This window comes from Syngnathus acus, chromosome 21 (genome assembly GCF_901709675.1).
Source record: "Syngnathus acus chromosome 21, fSynAcu1.2, whole genome shotgun sequence".
Lineage (NCBI taxonomy): Eukaryota > Metazoa > Chordata > Actinopteri > Syngnathiformes > Syngnathidae > Syngnathus > Syngnathus acus.
The window spans coordinates 1892257-1912882 of NC_051105.1; the positions used below are offsets into that span (position 1 = coordinate 1892257).

General features: G+C 47.0%; 1 protein-coding gene across 1 annotated transcript; it reads right to left on the reverse strand.

Moving 5' to 3' along the window:
* Positions 1 to 232: 232 nt before the first annotated feature.
* Positions 233 to 20155, reverse strand: fn1a (fibronectin 1a). The gene is made up of 49 exons (XM_037280764.1): positions 19896 to 20155; positions 19199 to 19324; positions 18939 to 19076; positions 18520 to 18651; positions 18237 to 18374; positions 17549 to 17707; positions 17032 to 17223; positions 16712 to 16894; positions 16464 to 16640; positions 14479 to 14634; positions 14047 to 14175; positions 13694 to 13837; positions 11594 to 11715; positions 11341 to 11509; positions 11051 to 11236; positions 10846 to 10971; positions 10678 to 10767; positions 10417 to 10611; positions 9466 to 9744; positions 9126 to 9389; positions 8949 to 9043; positions 8543 to 8711; positions 8382 to 8468; positions 8116 to 8307; positions 7423 to 7695; positions 7227 to 7341; positions 7013 to 7089; positions 6841 to 6930; positions 6485 to 6751; positions 6291 to 6407; positions 6007 to 6171; positions 5767 to 5922; positions 5583 to 5696; positions 5241 to 5510; positions 4896 to 5107; positions 4714 to 4801; positions 4376 to 4558; positions 4178 to 4267; positions 3892 to 4083; positions 3713 to 3802; positions 3344 to 3452; positions 3024 to 3243; positions 2793 to 2963; positions 2574 to 2712; positions 2326 to 2493; positions 1553 to 1678; positions 1363 to 1469; positions 1172 to 1291; positions 233 to 1100 (listed from the first exon to the last, which is right to left on the reverse strand). The coding sequence occupies exons 1-49, from the start codon at positions 20026 to 20028 to the stop codon at positions 1032 to 1034; spliced, it is 7509 nt and encodes a 2502-aa protein (XP_037136659.1). The 5' UTR covers positions 20029 to 20155; the 3' UTR covers positions 233 to 1031.
* Between the last annotated feature and the right edge of the window lie 471 nt (positions 20156 to 20626).

Consider the following 20626-nt stretch of genomic DNA (forward strand, 5'->3'; position numbering starts at 1 on the left):
CGAGTACAGTTTAACAACGTGACCTATTTTTAAAAGTTGGGATGAATAAGTGGAGGAAAATAATGTCGTTTTTTCCTTCGGGACTCAGACGGTTTGTGCTGCATTAGTCAATGATACGCGTTACGGCCGTAACCATGTCAGTCGTGGTACCAAGACTGACCAGTGAGAGGCAGCCTGGTATCACTGAACTCAATTTCTCTCCCATAGGACAAGAAGAAACCACACAAATTGGATTTGTCAGTTTATTAAAAAGGTCCACAGTAGTTCAGTTCGGCACCAACCATTTTTAAAAAAGTGTACAACCCTGAAATAGCATTGAACAAAATGCCTGAGTAAAAAAGGGATAAATAAAAGAAACAAAATAGACAAGAAAAGCAAACCATTCAGAAAATAAAATACACCTCACCTCGAAATAAAGGTGACATTTTCAGAGGAACGGTTAAACATTTACCTTTTTGTCAGCCAACTTCGGCTTTTTCATGAAGGGAGGAAAATGAAGTGTGCTGCAGACGAGCAAGACGTTGCTGGGTGGCTTTTAATAGCATCTCACAAGTAGCGGTGCTCATCTTTTGCTTTGTTGTTGGCATTCTTGAATAGTTATCACAGTTAGATAGCCTCATTGCAAAATAAACGTTTTGCAATACACTCAGAGACAAAGTGAACATAATGATATTGTGACATAGCCGGTGCGACTTCTTGGAACATTCTTGTGACATTAAGACATGAACGCAAATATAGTAGAAAAAGACCTGGTGCCACAGTACTGTGTTGTGTGTGTGTGTGTGTACAGCATGTTTGAATGCATTCTAACTTTGTCTGTGTGTTGGCAGGATTCCAATACAAAAATGTCTGCTTGGACGGAAGAACCGGCAGCAAAATGTTGTCTGGAAGGCAAAGATGCAGTTTACTGGGAAGTCATCTTAAGGCACTAATGTGGTGAAGGCACACATGTGGTAGAAAGGTCTTGCTTTCGTGACAAGAGGAGATGTCCTTCTTGAAGCGGTCTCACATTTCGTTCATTTTCTGATTCTCTACTTTGAGGGGCTTTGGGCATCAGCGAGCAGTTCGGGACTCAAACATTCAATTGGACAATGGATGTTCTGGAACGAGAAAAGAACTGGTTGGCTTTTCGACGTTAGCTAGCAGAAGCCTGTTTTGATCAAATACTGACCAGTTTGCGTTGAGCATTTTCTCTGTAGCGATCAAAGACATCGGGATGGACAGGCTGGAGCAGGTCAGCCTCCACGTGGGTCTGCCCGCCTGGCCTTCGGCAGTTTTCGCAACGCCAGCCCTGAGAAACAAGCTGGAGCTTCAGTTTCCACACGGAGATAAGAATACGCTTTTCATTTAACGACAACGTACCTGTTGTCCGCCGTAGCAGGTGCAGGTGCAAATGGCTCCCAGGTATTCTTTCTGCCACTGGTTTCCAACGTGGTACATTTTGCCGTCATCGTAACACGTGGAGTCGTCTGGTGGGGAAAGTACAGATTGTAAATCGACGCAAAGTTTGAGTTAATCTTCCAACCTAAGGCCTGTGTGTGTCCATACTTACGCGGTTCACATTTGAATTCTCCTTTGCCGTTGCCCAGGCAGGTGCAGCTCATCATGTGACCGTTGTCGGCGTGGCGATCCCACTTCTCGCCGATTCGGTAGTTGTTGCCGCCGTCGTGGCACCACTCTGAAGGAGAACGAGGTTACGGGGAAGATGGAGCGAGAGGGTTTAAAGATTAAGGGGTGTGTTAAAAAATTTGGGGAGATGAAAAGTACAGGTATGAATTTTCCCTCAGTGACACATTTCCCTGGTTCCAGCTCATGATGATGAGCTCAAGTTTTGCTAGATTGTTATGCGAGCTGTTTGTAGCTGGATTAGCCTAGCTTCTCTTTCTGCGCTGTTTCATAAAAATAATTATTTTTACACGCAGACCAGACACATCAACATGGGCAGACAAACAGAACTGTGCGAAATGACTTTTTCAGAATTCACCACTGCTTGAATTATCATCATGCTCATAAAGTTATCCGATCTATGAATTATTTTGTCCATACTGCCCATGCTGAGAGCGCAAAAGCACGGCTCATAGAATTGTACAATTTTATGGCTTCATTTAAACATAGCTTTTCAGGAATTTATAATACGTCGGAGGAACAATTTGTGATGTTGCTTCCGTAAAAAAAAAAAAAGAGATTTTGTATCATATTTTCAATGACTGCTGTCCTTTTCATAAATTCCTCATTGGTTAAATCACATAGAATGTTTTTTTTTCATTCCATGGAGTGCTGCCTGTTAGCAAAGCACGCTGGGATGTTGGTTAATAAGCCACTCACTGGATGAATCACACCTAAAATGGCCGCTGCCCAGACCCAAACAGCGGCACCACAGCTTGAAGCCCGTCTCGGACATGCGCTCCCATTCTGAGCCCACCTCGTGGTACGTGTGCGTGAACGTGTCATAGCACACGTCGCGGTTGGTGGAAATGGGGATGTCTCCTGGAACTAAGAGGAAGAACACAAAAGGTGATATTCCTACACTTATTGTGCTCTTCTGTGCAATCGCAACATATTTCGGTACATACCTGCATTGCCAACGGTTACAACTTCCTCCAGAACTTTTTCCTTAGCCCCGCCCCTCATGGCTTCCACAACCACATTGTAAGAGGCTCCGGATGTGAGTCCAATCAGAGTGGCGCTGTTAGAAGTGCCAGGAAGACGCATCTGAAGGGGGAAGAAAATGCAATCAGACCATTGGCATCTCCGCTTTTATCTAAAATGTTGCCACCCGGAAGTTTTGTTACCTGAAAACCTCTTTCCTCCATGTGCGTGATGGGGTTACATGACACCTCATACTCGGAGGTGTGCGGGATGGGCTGCCAAGAGATGGTTGTGATGGTCTGCGCTTCTTGGGGCAACTCCGTCTCGTTGTCGGGGAAACCGAAGGCAAGGCCCGGCAGAGGCGTTTCGCTCACCTGCCCCGACGCACCAAATGAGTTCACAGGTCGCGGATAGAAGCGTTGAAAGTAACACACCTTAACCAGGGGCACTCTGTTGCCGTCGGGGCCCGCCACGGGAATGTAGACGAGAGGTTCCTGGAGAATGGGTCTCTGGCCTTCTTTGGGTCCACCGTGGGGGACGTGAAGCCCATTGTTAGGACCGAGGCTCTGATACTCGGTGTAGATGTGCTGACCCTGCTGACCTGGACGGCTCTGGCCGCTCGTACCAGCCAAGTGGACATGGTTGGAGTCAAAGCTAAGTGCGTTAAAAAAAAAAGATCGGTTTGGGAGAGCTAAGTAACGGTACTAAATTTCTTTTTGACACAATGTTCTTATGTGGTTCTACACAAGCTTACATTTTGTCATTGAAGGACTCCGGAACGTCCAAGATGTCAGTGGTGGGTCGGTGAGAAACAGGAAGTTGAGGCAGCTCGGGGATCAGTAGAGAATGACTTGGAGCTGGCTCTGCTTGAGCACAATAAAAAGCAGAGTCAAAAATGTGCAGTATGTTGCATCCAACTCTGTTTTATGGCAGGCGAGGCGAACAACGGGAAATCCAACAGTTCATAGTTGTGTGAACTGCAGTGAACAGCAATATGTTTTGTCATTGTACAGCCAGTAAACCATTATATGGTTTTAACATGGATATAAAAAACAACAAAGTAATTTGCAACTGGGGCTTCAGCCATTCGACTGAATTATTTGTGTAAGCAGAGTGTACTTACGGGTTCTGGCTTTGCCCATGAGCGGTATGCTTCTCAAAGTATTTTGCAGGGCAACAATCTTAATGACATATTCTGTTCCTGGTTTCAGACCTGTGAGCAGACATTTCACATAAAAAGTCTCTTCCATTTTATGATCTTTCCATTTGTTTGTGGGTGTGAATTGAAATGGAGTGGCTCACCGGTGATAATGGCGTAGTTCTGGCTGGAGTGGGGTCTGGGAATGACTTCTTGAGGCACAGCCCCGGGCTGCTCGTAGGTTACGTAATAGCCGGTCACGCCCGGGCTGCGAGAACGCTCCCACGAGAAGGAAATGCTGCTGGGGGTCAGCGAAGTAAACTGGATATTGGTGGGAGGGCTGACCAACGGTTTGGCTGAAGAAGATCACGATAAAGACAAGAGAAAGTTTTCAACTTGCTCCAATCTTATTTGGGTTGGAGTTAAATGCTACTCTTGACTGAAGCTTACTTGTGGAGGCAGTGAGGGTAAAAGGTACGCTGCGGCCGTTTCCTTTCAGTGTATAGATGTTGATCTTATAACTGGTACCAGGCTCGAGTCCTGTAGTGAATTGAAAGGCAAAGTCACGTTAATTTGTCGATTTTTTTCTCAAAACAAATCATAGATGAAGATTTGTGTGTTCATATCTAACGTGCAACAACGGCGTACCCGTGATCGTATACGAGCGTGAGTCACCGCCGATGGTCCTCTGAATGGGAACGAAGCTCGTAGAGGAAGTGGGCGTGGCCTCGACCAGGAAGCCCGAGATTACATCCGTCTTGTAGTGCCAAGTCAGCGTAATGGAGGAGTCGTTGACGTCAGTGAGGCGCACGCGACGAGGGGGACCGATATCTTGGAAAAATAAGGTCGGAGAAACACAGAGAGGATGACTACGTTTTTCAGCTTTGGATAAACACAAGAATGCTTTGATTTGACATAACAAAAATAATTTAAAAAAAAAGTCTTGATTTGATTTGTAGTTGAAATAATGTTTGAAGAAAACTCACTCTTCAGTGTGGTAACCTCTCCTTGGACCGGTCGACTGGTCAAGGAGTTTTTCAAAGCGTACACGTGAACATCATAAGTAGTTGCAACCTAGAAGAAAAAAGAAAAATAGTCATTTATAGCAAGGTCAAAATAACTCTATTTTCACATGTATGAGCAGAATGTTGATATTGGAGACATTCACCATGACTCTGGTGACGTGGGCCATTGTTGTGTCCGGGGCCAGATTCATCTCCTTGGTGGGTCCGCTCTTGTTTTTAGGGTTCACAACAACACGGTAGCCCGTGAGGCCCGTTTGGCCAGTTATTCTGTTTTCTTGACCCGGCACGGTCCAGCGCATGGTGAAGGACGTGGGGCCGACCTGCGAGAACTGGAGGTTGGTGGGGGGGGGGATCCCTGTGAGGAAAAGAGGGGCAAAACAGTGTCATGGAGAGCCATCCAAGGCATTTTCAATTTCATTCTAATGTGGGTCAACAAGACACAGCAGATTAATAACCCGAAACGAGGGCAAATAATAAAAATGTCCCACCTGTAGCTTGAGTTCCAACCAGTGCTGTGCTGGCCGTGTCGTCGTGCAGGGCGATGACCTTCACCGTGTACTCGGTGCCCGGCTGCAGGCCGTAGATAACGGCCGACTCGGCGTCTCCTCGAGGAGAAGGCCGCAGCTCTTGTTCGCCCTCCTCAGAACTGGAGTACAAGACCCGGTAAGCTGTAACGATTCCGTCGGGACTGTCCCAACCGATCCGCAAAGAAGTGGAGTCGATGTCCGAGAAGGTCAGGTCCTTGGGACGGTCTACATCTAAAAATGAGGGAACGTGTTCATATTGAGTGCCCAATTGCAGGAAAATGGTGCAACAAACAGAAGACTTACTTGTTAGCGCGTTCACAACCAGTGGAGAACTCTCCCCATCTTGTCCCAGAGCATAAACGCTAAAAGTGTACTCCGCCGTTGGCATCAGGCCGGAGAAAGTCATCTCTGTCTGGTCTGGATGAGCAAAGAAAAGACTTTAGAGTGAGGCCAAGTTCAACCAAAAAGAAAGATCTTGTGCTATTACCTGGAGCCACCACTTCAGTGAAAGACGAGCCCTGTCCATTTCTGGGGACCCCGGTCACCCGGTACCCCTTGATTGGACCTTGAGCGGGGCTCCACCTCACCGTGACGCTGTTGTCGTTGACGTCCATCACCTCCATGTCGGAAGGAGAGTCCACCCCTGAAAGGACACAAGAGGAAAGACAGATGAGGAAAGGTAGAAGTGTGCGCCTTTGTTTTTGGTCGTGTGTGCGTGCTGGCGTACCGGTTCTGTGCGTGACGTAGATAGGAGTGCTGGATGCCGGACTGTCTCCTCTGCCGGTTACAGCGTAGACGGTGATGGTGTAGTCGGTACCGGGCTGCAGGTTGGAGATTGTGGTGGTGGACTGAGAGCCAGGCACGGTGAACTCCTTAGGATTGCTGTGGCCTCCTGAATAAAAGAGCCAGAGAAACGCTGATGAAAAGAACTAACACGCATATTGACGGGCAAATAGTAGATACGTAAATCCAGGTTTCGCCAAGATCATCTTTAGGAGGAAATTGCTCTACCTGACTCGCCATGCGTGATCCTGTAGTAGCGTACAGTGACGGGAGGCGAATCCCATCGGATGGTGATGCTGGTGGGGGTGGAGTCGAGAACTTCCAGGTCTGTAGGAGCATCAGAAACTGGAGGCAAAGCATAAAAGCGCACGCTTAGAAGGACAACATTCCAAGACGATGACGAGAGGGACGTGATGACATACTCGTCTTCTGATTGCCACTCAGCGGCAGGCTCTCCTGCGTCCCGCTAACCGCGTAGACGTTCACCAGGTAATCGGTATCTGGGGCCAATCCTGTCAGGGTGAAGTGGTTCCTGGAAGGGGGGAGCCTCTCGTCTTTGGTTCTTCCGCCGCTGCTCATCTGGTAACGAATGCGGTAGCCGGTGATTTTGCTCTGGGGAGCCAGCCAGTGAATGGTGAAGGAGGTGGTGAAGATCTCAGAGAAACGGAGAGCGACCGGTGAATCCAGAGCTGAGGAAGGTTGGGAGAGACCAGGTCCTGTCAAATTCCAATTCTATCGAGACTTCAGTGACAAGGAAATGTGCGTCACATCAACTCACTTGTTTTGTGTGTGCCGACAAGGGGCGAGCTCTCTCTCTGCTCGTAAACGCACACCACGCTCACCAGATACTCTGTGTTTGGCAGCAAATCTGTTCACGGGGGGAAAACAATGTTGGAAAATAAAAAACCTTTCCAAGATGTTGTATAATTCTTGCTTTTGTTCCAACTCACTTCTCAGCACAACATTGTTCATGGTGCCATCCACACTGGTTTCCGTGAGGTCATCGTCGTTGTCGATGGGATGGTACCTGGAGACAAAAAATTATTTGCAGTTAGGCCGAAACTGTGAAAGACAATCCATGTTTTGATTCGTGCAAACTTGAAATTAATCTCCGAATTAACTTTAGTCTTTCAAAAAAAGTCTCAATGCATTTAATGTTCAAACCTAATGAGGAAGTTGTTGATGTCAGCCCTGTTGGGGACACGTGGCGCGACCCATGTGACCTCCAGAAGGTCTGGGCCAACCTGGCCGAAGCCCAGATCAGTGGGAGCCGGCACAGCTATAAAAAACAAAGCAAACGCAGATCCTCTATTGACAATACGCTCAAGCCATCAAAAGTATTGTGAATGCTTTTGCTTACAAGTCTGCTGCGTGAACACGGTAGGCTCACTCTCTCCGTCCTCCGTCACGGTGATCACGCTAATGTCATAGTCGATACCGGGTTCCAAGCCGTAAACCGTATAATGCCCGGTGGTCGGCATAACCGTGTCTTGGAAGATGGGCACGCTCTCGCCCGCCGCCATCACCGTGATTCTGTAACCAGTGACGGCTGTGGTGTTGAGCGGAGACCAGCGAAGGCTGATGGTGGTGTCGCTAACGTCGTCGAAGCTGAGGTCGGTTAACTGCGGGACCTCTGTGAGAGGACGGTTCCACGGAACACGGGAGAGAACAAGAAAGCACAAAAACAACACCAGACAAACAGAAGAAAGAGTGTAGAAAAGGGGGAAGTGGTTGGCCAGAAAGTGGATGAGTAAAAAGACGGAGAGAAAAAAAGAGGCAAAGGTGAGTCAACTTCCAGTCTAGTGAGATACGGTATACTGTAGATCCCCCATATCACACTAATGGAAGATATTTGTTATTGCTCTTTGTATAACCCACACAACTATAGCATTCTAGCTAGCATGTGTTATTTGTTGAAAGGTAAATGCTAAACACATTCGCTTTCAACTTGAGAGTAAAAAGAAGCTTTGCTCAGCAGGAGGGGATGACAAGATAACACAATGCTGACTCTCAAATGTGGTTCCCATTAAATTCTAATACCCACCGAGCTCACCTGGAGTGATGGTTGTTGATATGGGAGCGCTCTCCATGTCATCCTTGACGGTAAAAACGCTGATGTTGTACTCCACCCCTGGACGGAGGTTCTCGAGGGTGCAAGAGTTCTCTCCGGCCTGCACAAACTCCTCCACGCTGTTTCCTTGCTGCCCATTGGTGGGAGCGCACGTCACTCTATAGCCGGTGATGTCTTGGGGCGAAGAAAAACGCAGCGCATTAACAATTTATTTCTTTACATGCGCGTTTCTTTTCTCATGTGTGTACCTGGCGTATTTGCTCCATTCCACTGGACTGTAATATCGCCATTGCTCGAGTTCGAGTCCAGGTGGAGCTCAGTGGGAGGTGACAGAGCTGGAGAGAAAAGTCAAATAAACCTTCGAGTCAAGACGGAAGAGGGAACCTAATATTTAGCGGCTTCCACTCACGTGTGACCACACGACGCGTGATGGGGGTTCCTTGTTCTTGGCCGTGGATGACTGGTTGCACACTGTAGGTATATTCCACGCCGGGAGTCAGACCGGATACATAAATGCTTCCTGAATCTGAGGTCACGTCTCGAGGGGCTTCTCCGCCCTGACTGGGACGCACTGTCAACTGAGATAAATGAACGCGTGGTCAGCACGGCGCAGAAAAGCGGTAGTACACAGGAGGCAAAGGTCAGCCAGGGGCCAAAGTTTTCCCAAGTGCTGCGCATTCTCATCGCTCGTGTGACATATTTGGACTGAATCCGATCATTCCCAGAGGTCTGCGGTTCAAAAGGGATGGCTGCTCTCTTCAATCTTCCGTAGTGGAAAACCTTTGAATTTACAATTCGAATTTGTTCCAGCAAACCTTGTAGCTGACGTGTGGCACAGGAGTCCAAGAGATGATAATAGAAGTGTCGGTAACGTCAGTGCTGAAGTGGGGAGCGTTGCCCATTGGTGGGTCTACAAGCACAAAAAGCAAGTTTGGGTCATTTTTATTGCGTCACGGGAACATTTGGTCGCCAATAGCCATCTTGGCACTCACTAGTGTTGAAGACGGCTGTCTCTCCTTCACTCAGCGTGTTGTCTTGCTCTGAGTGGAGCGTCACCGTGTACATTGTGTCCGGCTTCAGGTTGAGGAGGGTGTACTGGGTGAGCCGAGCCGGCAGGCGAAGTTGCTTCGGGTTGGACCCCTCGACGATCAGGAAGAGACGGTATCCGCTAATTTTGGCTCGTGGGGCAAACCACAGAATCACTGCGCTGTCCTCTGTCACGTTGGAAAAGTGGATATCTGTTGGAGCGTCGGGCTCTGCGGAGTAAAAGTCGTTTGGGCATTTGTTAGTAAATTGTTTGATGACACGTTTTGCTAAATGTGTCATCCTCACTTGTGGTGTGCTCCCCGATAAGCGGAATGCTCTCCTCTCCGTTGTGGATGGTGTAGACGTTGAAGCGGTAAAGCGTTCCAGGCTGGAGGTGGGTCACCTCAATGTACGAGTTTTGGCTGACGGGTAGCGTCATCTCTCTCTGAGGAGAGCCAGACGCGTCCACCGGGATCACCGTGACCCGGTAACCCGAGACGTCGCCGGCTGGCCCGGACCAAGTCAGAACGATTTTCTTATCTGATACCTCGTAAAATTGCAGGTCTGTCGGGGAGGCAACTTCCTCTGTGGACAAACGAAAGACACCCGGTGTTAGGCTTTAAAAAGACAGAATAAAAAAAAAAAAGGGTTGTAAAATGAACCAGATCCAAAAACTATGTTGAAGGTTAAGAGTCTAAATCAAATCAGGTAATGGTTTCGGACAGTCGACAAATGTAACAAAAAACACAAATTGTCCACTTGCCATTTGTGCATCTGTGATAACAGATTGGGATTCCAAAAACAGCAGTGCTCTCTCAACCAGGTCCCACATCTTTATTCCATCACACAGGTTATGCAAACACATTCACACATTCGCATTTGGAGCATCTGCTCGACCACATGTTGGGCTTGGCAGCGGAGTGGAAAATGTTACGTACTTGCAGTCGATCAGAACAAAAGCGCACCAGCTGCTTCAATTTCAAATTTTAATTTACTCTATTAGGTCAAGGAAATATAAATTATAAAGGTGGCTGGGAGGTTTCCAAACTCAGACATAAATAGGTCATAAGATTCAATGGCGTGATGGATGATTTGAAGTAAGGAGAACTTCAAGTATCTCTCAAGTGAAAATAAATATTAGCATGAATATCGAAATATTATGACACTAAAATAACAGCGTCAAATTCATGATGATGATACGCTGACAAGGAAAATAATCATTCTAAGACTTTTAATGACTTTTTAGTGATTGCACACCTGGCAGAGGATCTCCGGCAGTGTTGACCTGCACAAAAATGGGCTCGCTCTCCAAGCTGTCCTCCACGGCGTAAATGCTAATGTTGTACAATTTGCCCGGGCGCAGATCACTCAGAGTCACAGACGTTGCCGTGTCAGGAAGAGTCAGCTCGGTGCTTTCGCCTTCCACCGATGGCGTGTAGACGACTCGATAGCCTGTGAACAAAAACAAAAGTGTTGAAGGGTTGCTCATCGGCGTGACCATGGTGCCAGTTGTCGTACCGGTGATGGGAGCTAGCGGTTTATCCCAGCTAATCACAATCGAGGTTTCTCCAATATCCTCCACTTCGTGCTCAGCGGGGGCGTCGGGAGCTGCGACATGGAAAGAATGTCGTGTTCGATTTTTCCTTGGCTTTGAGGTGTCTTCAAAGCAATTCTGTATGCACTCACCAGTGGTTTGTGCAGTGGAAAGAATGAGGTTGTCGCCGCCATCTGTCACCTCGTAGACGTTAACCGTGTACTTCCTCCCTGGTAGCAGGTCGTTGATGTTCACTGATGTAGTTGTGCGGGGCAGGTCTGACCAGAACGTACACAAACACGTTAAATATTTGGTAAATAAAATATTTGTATATGAAACGAGAGTTGCTGCGTTTACCGAGAACCACCGGCTCCCTCGTGCTCTGTCCCTGCTCGCTGAGTTCGTACTCGATTCGAAAACCGGACACCGTGTCGGAGGCCGACACCCAAGAGATGACGAAGCTACTGGAAGTGATTTCTGTCACAGACTCGGAGGTGTCCACCACGGGTGGCGGTTGGGTGGTCTCGCCTTGTGTTGTCGCCACTGAAAAAGAAAAGAGCACACAAAAAAAAACATTTCCATATTTTGAAATGGTTTGTTTTGGCATTCATTATTTCACGCAGCGGACTTGGACGCTCTCGACTCACATGATCCATAATGTGTGGTGAAGTCAAAGCGTGTGATCTCCTGCTGTCCGAAGCGCAGCACGCTGATCAGCTGACCTTCGTAGGTGATGCCCGGTTTAAGTCCGGAGATGGTGTAGGAGTGAAGATGACCGGGGATCATCACCTCCTTCCACGCGTTGTGGCTATTTTTCTTCCAAAAGGAAAACAATGTTGTGCTCTCAATGTTTGCATAAGCACCGCGACAACAAAGATCCGGAGAAAACGTCAGACTCACCACTCTCCATTTGAGGATGTATTGGCTGATGTGAGCGGAGGGTGGGGCGTTCCATTGAATGGGATGCGAGTTGGGTTGGTTGGCGGATTCGGTTATGAGCACCTGCACAGGACGCTGACCACCTAGGAAAGATGGCACCGACGCAAACGTAAAGACAACTGGCCAGTCAAAATGTGATAACATGACAGGAGTTCAAAGGTCGCAACTTCGATAGCAGACGATCAAATATAAATAAACAAGAGCTCACTAATCTCCCCCGCAAAAAGTTATGCGGGAAGGATTCTTCCAGGAAAAAAAAAAAAGAATCGCATGGAACTGTTAGATTCCGGCCTGGACCTCAGCAGGCATATGGGAGAAAACTCGACTATCTCTCTACCAGCTACTCAATGACCAGAGAATAGAAAAAAAAAAACAATCTGCTGATCTCACATTTGGACTATTGTCTAAATCTGTCTCATTCAAATTAAAGACCATATGGCCAGAAAAACATTTTCAGTTCACAATGTGATTGTGTGGCGACCGGTCCAGAGTGTTCCCAGCCTGTCCACAGTCGAGGACAAGCACAATAGAAAATGGGCTCGTCAAAATGCAAGTGATTATTTGATCTCCCGGGTGTTAAAAAGCCACACCCATCGTAAGTACGTCCAAGTGCGCTAATACGAAACCATTTCGAACCGCTGAGGCATTCTGCCGAATACCATTCAGCATCTGCCCCACATCTGTGCAAACAAATTCCCCGATGGCCTCAAGTACTCGAATGTCGTTTTTTTTTTTTTGCCGGCTGACTGGAGTTCCCGCTTAAAAGTTTATTATGTCATCACTAACAAAACTGTACATTCCGGTCGTAGAAAAAGTGAGTAAGTCGATAAAAAGTGTATCATTGATGAAACCTAACATGTTTCCTGTTCGGGAAAAAAAAAAAAAAAAAAGGCTTACAACAAAAGCTGAGTGTAGAGCAGACCCCACATAAGCTTTGTTGATAGCTTCTGTAAAGAACTGAGGCCGCTGACCACTTTTCCAAACAGCAGAACTGTAATCAAGGTTTCCCGGCAAGTGGCTCGGTGAACCAGACGTGCTCACAGATACGCAGACCTCAAAAACAATCTGGGAGCCATTAAAGAGCGTTGCGGAGGGCGTATTCCGCCGAATCCCGTGTGGCACACATCATCGATGCTAATGTCACGTATGTATACAGGGCATATAAGCGTGACGGTATGTTCTGTATATTTTTCAAATACGTGAAGCTTTATTTTACAAATAAAAATAAGTGAGAGTTTCTTCAGAGTCAGAAGAGCAATTAAAGCAAAAAGGCTTTTAAAGGATCTTATCATAACGAAGCTCAGTGAGCATTCCCACCGGGGTTTCGTTTTTTTACCTTTTATGGTTGTGCCCTGACTTGGAGCCCAGACTTCACTCTCACTTTTAAAATCTCACCGTTGTATGGCACACACACACACTTGCACGAACCACAGCTGGTTGCTATTATGGCCAGTTACAGCTGAAACGTCCCCTGCATTTTTTTTTTTTCAAATCTCTCGTCAACCTGCTTAACCAAGAGTAAACGCTCTATAAAGTAGAACTCACCCAATTTATTTTGGCTAACATTCATAAATGAGCGGTTTAGCTTCACGGCAAACGGTGTGCAATGATGCACATGCTTAACCACATCTAAAACTCTCTGACATGTTTGCCGCAATTAGAAAATCAGCAAATGTAATTGTAAAGATGTCAATTGGGTTGTGTGCGTGACACGCTTGCACGCTAGCGTTTTGTACAGCTGTGTTAAAGGCGAAGGCCACATGCTGGCCGGAACAAAGGCTCCGAATGTGCCTGTGCGTGTGTTTGGGGGGGTCGGGGGGGAGTTTGGGGGTTGCAGGGGAGTAACTCACACTCCACCAATCTCATTCTGTCACACATCAAAGTCAAGCCTTTTAGACGTGATTTATGACACTTTCAATGTTTGCATTCTCGAAATAATACCTTTAAAAAGAGAGTAACCTTACCTTTAAAAAGATAGTAACCAAAGTGATTTGTTTTTAAACTCGCATCACTCGGATAGAGTCGGTCGAGAATGAGAAGTTTGTCATGCGAGCGTCTTACCAGGATAGGACTGCTGGGGCTCGCAGCTGAGTTCTCCAATGCCGTTACCATAGCAATAGCACTTGTACATGATTCCATGGATGACTTTGTCCCAAGACTCGCCAATCTGGTAGAAGGCTCGTGTTTCTGGCTCCTGGCACTGGTCTGTGGGCAGGCACATTGAAAAACAGTGTCCCGTGATTCATTTATTTATCTTATGTAACTTGAAAGTTCAACACACTTGCAGTTATTCAGAATTTTACGACATTTTGTATTTACAGGATATTCTTCTTCTTTGTATACATGGATGACCTCCATATTTGCTCTGCTCCATTTTGCATTGCTGAAACGTTTGCAAGACAACTTCAACCCACCAATAGCGTCGCACTTCCAGCGGCCTCGCCCCTGTCCAAAACAGGTGCAGTTCATCGTGTAGCCTTCTTCATGTTGCTTGGTGAAGGTCTGGTTCACTTCATAGGTCAGAGTATCCACAATACACTGGTCTGAAAAAAACAAAAGAAAAAACAACAAAGGGCTGCAGTCAAAAAAGACATGCAAGGACATGAGCAACGACCAAATGAAATGTCTTTCACGGCCGGTGAACATCTGGTGTGTGTGTGGTGCAGGTGCAACTGGAAACCCGTAAAGCACAGGTGTGAGTACTCAGCTTTGACCTTCTGACATGCAGCTCATTAAACGTCACTCGCGACCTTTCAACTTGTCACTCATGCGTGATCAATATTGCTCTCCGGTGTGACAACACGCAGAGAAGGTCCAATTTAGTGGTCGGCCCGCACAGCGCATACCTTTAAGCTGGGAGTAGGCAACGCAGCTCCATTCCCCTCGGCCGTTGCCCACACAGGTACAGCGCATCATGTGATCCAACACATCGTGGCGTTTGTCCCACTGGTCCCCCACGCGGTACATGACCCCCTCGCTGGAGGTACAAACTTCTTCATGGGCTGGAAGACACGAGTGAAAAATCAGAATGCCGGGCCAGAAAACATCTGCGTTGTAATGACCAAAAAGCGGAAACATGTGCCTGTTTGGGAAGGATGTTGTGTGTTCCATGTGGTCCACATTAAAGGGAGATAGTTAAAGAGTACGTTGGCGTTGACGACACACATCTTAATAGCGATGTCTGAATATGATCAAGCTGTCTTAACGCTATTTTTCACGATTGGACTATTTTTCAAGGTCACCAGGTAGGAAAATCATTTGTTAATTTAAAATGGCTGCGAAACCCCGCAACGCTGCCATCGTGCTTGAAGTGCCTTAAGTGCAAGATGCTGGCGTGCTATCTAAAAATCACAGCGTGGAAGGCATCGCGCCAGAATTGTTTGCTTCAGTCTAAACAACCGAGGCTACAGCATCGCGTCAGCGGGTGGAGATACGTTGATAGTCGTCCATCTGCTGTGTTGGAATGCAGACGTGAGATAGACCTGCACCATGTTAGTCCAGACCACCTGGCCTCCGAAAAGGGGGCGTTGATGTGAGTCTTTTAAACGAAAAATGATTGATGGGGAGAGGTTTGATTTGTTTTTCTTTCAAATGCTTCTCCGGGAAAGTGTGCACCACCACAGCACTTTGGCTTGAAATTCCATTGCGCAAGGCATGTCAAGCTACACCTTTCCCGTGAGCTAAAAATGCGACTGGAAGGCTATTTTTAAATATATGAAAAGATTCAGATGATCCCGTTTTTCCAGTGTATTGAGTAAATATGGGCAAGTACTTGATGCAAATTGTTCCGGATGGCGACAAAGTGTTTCCAAAAGAACACATGGCTGACACAACGTTAACCTTTACAACACAGAGGAGGAGGTGTTGAGACTCTTTTTAGCATTCCCCATTAACATCTCAATTACAATGTTTATTTTGACAGTCTTTGTTAAGTCATTAAAGTGGGAATCAAAGGCCCCCATGGTGCGCAGAGGCAACCACTCACCCCCCTCTTAAATCCTTGACAGGCTGTTTTCTTAACAACGGGGTGTTGGCCAAACTTGGGCCCCGGGATTTAGAGAAAAACTTCACAGGAAAATAAAACACTCAATGGAGTTATCGTATTATCCACTTGAGATGCGGATACACTCGTCTTTTTAAAACGAGAAGATTACAAAAGTGAAGTTATCCACAACGTTGCAGATGTTTCCAGCATCTTTACGGTCCCGCTGCCAAACTATTTTATCTCCCATCTGCCAACTTTGAAGTTCAGGGAGCTTTTGATGTAGGCTAGGATGATATCGCTCAAAAGGATTTGTTTGGGATTCGCTCGCCTTGTTCTCAGAGGATATAGTTTCATCGAGACGCTACGTCCGAGTCGAGGGAACTCGTGGTTGGGAACTTTCGTTTTTCGCGTGGCTTGCATCATCGGTACTTCAGACGTCAGTAACCCCCCTGGTGTTTGATGGCCTTCAGCGCCTTTTGTTGCCTGCCGAGCTCTAACTGACACCAATTCAACAACACTTCCCTTACACGCCAAATGACTTCAATTTGCCTCGGGCAAGGCGTCAAAGCCGAAAACAAGATTCAGTCAACTCCTTTTACCGCCACGCTGTTACGAGCTTACATGCTAATTGAGTTAGCCGTCACCTTTTTCAGACGGTGTTTACCGTCTGAGGGCATGATTGGAATTAGATCCGCTGATATCTGGCTTGCAGACTTCGCAAAGCATTTGGATTTACGATCGAGGCGCATTTCAACGCGTCTTTGATTGCCTCTCTTTTGCGGCGATGAAACGACTCCAGCCCGAGCAGCTGCGTTTGTTTCTCATCCACTCGACACTCCCACTTACCAGCCATGGGGCAGAATCCAAAGCGCTGCTCGCCGTCATAGTTTGTCGTGGTGCCGCACCACTTCATGCCGTCTCTGCGTCCGTCTGCGGTGCAGTCGGTGTAGTTCCGTCCGTTGTACAGGTAGGGGAATTGGCACAGAGCGCCGTTTGAATTGCCGCCCCTCGTCGCCACGATGACTAGGAAGGGAGACGACAACGTTTGTCTCCGGCTCCTCGGTGGCTTCAAATTGCTGCAAATGTTGGCTCACCGTTCTTTTCCGTGCAGAAAGAATACTTTTGCTCCGTCTCAAAGTCAGACGAAATGGAACACCACAGCTGGCCATCAGCGCGTCCATCTGAGGTGCAAGCGTGGTAGGTCTTGCCCTTGTAGACAAAAGGGAACACACAAGGCTGACCTCCCGAGTTGCCCCCGTGCACCGGAGCCGGGCCATCTGGATGAAAACACAAGCGTTTGACAATGTTTGAGACCCCGTGAAGTGACCTTGTGAACTTATTGTTACATAAACAGTTTTGATTTCACTTTGGAAGGACTCCCACTTATAAAGGAGAGTGAGACGGCAAAACGTACCCCACTGTTCACAGCTGACGCCATTGGCCAAACAGGTACACATCATCTGTTTGGTTCCTTGACTCCTCAGCCAGCGCTGACCGACAAAATAGGACAGTCCGGAGTCAGTGCGACAGGGTCCCTCTTGCGGAAGCTCGGGAGCGGGCTGGTAGACGGCCGGCTGGATATTCGTGATCACGCGAGAGCCGGTGCCTGAAATAGAACGTGGGAATTAGGTCAGGGGGCAAGAAACCATGTGACTGTCCTTTATTAACTTAGATTTTGGGGAGAGAGCATTTCCTTCAACATCTTGAAGCACATTTTTCTCTGCTGATTGCTGCTCTTCTGTCTTCAATTTTATTTCACGCCTGTGTTCCTCATGAGGTCATGATGGTGAGTTACATATCTTTCTCACGTCAACACTTGGCTCTTCCCCTGCTTCGACACGTCTGTCTCTGTTAAACATTATTCTCTCGGCACGGTGAGCAGGGGTGGGGCGCAAAAAAAAGAAAAGCACAAGGATATCGTCAGTTCTCACCCAAGCCAGTCGTGTGAAGTGAGGCATGTCTCTCGCACTTCCATTCGCCACGGCCGTTCCCGGTGCACAGACATTGGAGAAGGTTGCCTCTGGCGTCCGTCTTTGTCCACGTGTCGCCAATCCGGTACGAGCTCAGAGTATCTTGGTCGTTACAACGATCTAGAAAAAAAATGCAAATATTTCATATATATTTCATAATCGTTGTTCATTGTTAAACTTGGCTTTACTTTAGATTGGTCGCAGGATGGAGGCCTGTTTGTCATTTTTGAAATATTCCATTCATGTAATGATGTCATTTAAAGAAAAATCTACAAAATATTCAATCCGGTGAGTGTAAACGCCCAGCAAAATGCCATTTGAAAGACAGCATGTGATTAGATACATGTGACGAGCTCTAAAATAACCAGCAGTAATGACATTTTTCAGCTCGTGTGACGCACATTCGGGCCTTCGCAGCTTGTTCCTAATGAAAGTGGCAAATGTAACATGACACGACAAAAGCGCCTGTGTACACTCTTACAAAACAAAACGGCAAAAGACAAAGACGAGTTTGATGGCACAGAGTCAAAACGGGAACATTCCCATTTACTAGGAAAGAGTTCTCGGAATGTCACACGCAACACATCAAAAGTTAATACTGAAAAATGAAGTGTTGCCATTCTTTATGTGCGAGTCGAGCGTCTCTTACTTCTGGAGGTGCATGTTATGCGGCCACTTCCTTCTCCCAGGCAGGTGCAGTCCACAACCATCCATCCCTGGTAGGGCTTCTCCCACGTTTCCCCAACAACATAGGATGTCCCCGCCGTGTTGTCATAGCAACGCTCAGCTGCAGGATACACACACTTAGTGGGCATCATAAAATAACAATATTATTGTTTACGACAGAACACGGCAGAGTGATCAGAAACTAACGCATCATTCTCCATGTTAGTCAGCCAGTGTGTGTGTTTGTGTGTGTGTGTATGACTCACCAACAGGCTTGCAGGTCCATTCTCCTTTGCCGTTCCCCAGACAGACGCACTCCAGCATGTAGCCTCCTGTCTCGTGAGGTCTCCTCCAGGTGTCTCCGATTTTATATGAAGCGCCGTCCTCATGACAACGATCTAGTCAGACAGGGGGGGGGTGGATGTGTGTCACTTGCACCAAAAAAAGAAAAACTCGACATTTGTGCCATTTTTTAACCGCACAGCTAAGTGGAAGCAGCTGCACGTCAGCGTAACTACACCACACACTATAAAAAATGATAGTAAAACACGTGATTTTTTTTCTTCATCCTGTGTGAGGTCTCCAATAATTAAAAAATCGGTCAAGTTGTTAAAAACCGCTGAGCCGGAACATGGTGGCGTGAATAATTAATGGCGGCACTTCCTGTGGAAGTTTTCCAACTCACTGGCAATGGTGCAGCTGATTTTGCCCCTGCCAGATCCGATGCAGGTACAATCCCAAATCATGCCATCCTTGGGTCTCTCATAGGTTTCTCCCACAGTGTAGTACTGCTGGTTGATCTTATCATGACATCTTTCTTCAACTGAAGGGGGGGGGGAGACACACAAGAGGAGAAGGTGTGTTTGTTTTGTCTCAGACAGCGAGATAAATAAAGACAAGACTTGCTGATAAAATAACACAGCAGGCACACACATGCTAACTCACCTTCGGGCTTGCTTACACACTTAATTCCGGCGACTCCGTTGCAAGTGCACACCAGAGTGCTGCCCAAGTACTGCCGCTCCCACTGGTCGTTAATGTTGTAGAAATGACCGCTCTCTATGCAGCCATCTGGAAGGGGCACGAGAAGAAAGCTGGTAAAACAATGCTGGGAGCCTGCTACAGGCTGGAAGCAATAAGCGGACGTTGGAAAAAAAAAAGGGAAAAGTCCATCTGTCTGCAATGTGAGTGGAAAATACACTCGAGCCATACGCAACGTTAAACACTATACCTGGTGCTGAGGAAACAAACTTCTAATACACCGTTAATTAGCTGAAAATCATTTTTAACCAGACAAGACAATCCTGTCTGTGATTGTTACCCAAAAAGACAGTATGAATCATTTGTAACTGGGACAACAATACTTAAAAAAGTCATTTTATTGTGAGGTAAAACTCTCCATTGTCTGCGGAGGTATCTCAAGATGTGTTAACTTGAATTTAAAAGGACCCCCAGTAACAAATCATTTTGCACTACTGCTTTTCCACTTTTGCTCTAATGCCACCCACCACCAATTGGCTTTGTTCACAATCTCCATCTCCCATTAACACCACCGTTGTTCATCTTCCTTGTGAAATCGTTACATGGATGCAAATGACTTACTAATTGATGTGTGAGCAGACTGGAAAAAGCCCAAACTTACCCTGGGACACCGACGGGACGTGATGCTGTTGCGCCTGTCTTCGGTTCTTGTGGTTCCCCTTGGGCATGCAGTGCACCGCGGTCCCGATGCACAATGCAAGCAGCACCCTGGCGGGTATGCTTCTACCGGACATGCTTTACAAATGTTGTCCTGAAAAGTCACCAGAGACGGAGAAGAAAGTGGACTCCCAGTACAGCAGAATTCAGCGAGCACGGTCTGCCCCTCGGCGGTGCGCGGCCCCAGTGTGCAGGTTAGCGGAGAGTGGGAGTGATTTATCTCACTGGGCATGGCTGAGTCGCAACCGGACGCAGGAGGGAGGAGGTTCGAACGAGACCGACAACCCACGCACACGCAATGAGGGGGAACATTTCCATAGTGACTTACGCAAAATGCGTATCACGGAGACTCGTTTTTGCTTTCAGGCTGAGGGAAAACGTTAGTTAAACGGAGCGATAATTAACCTTCGAGTTCAACAAATTAATACCCAAAAAGCTTCGTATAAATGAAAATGTTCTCCCACCATCAATTCTCAAGTTGTAGATTCAGCACAAACGCATTTGTCAGGAAAACTTAACGGCGAAGACTTTGCTGATGAATAGCAACCTTGCTAGCTAGGGCGTTTAATTGATTGATTTCTGGTCACATGACAACTTAAGCGGGAAAATTGTTGCGAGGTAGAAATTATAAAGCTACTCAAAGTCAATTTAAAAAAAACAGTAGCATATGTATGG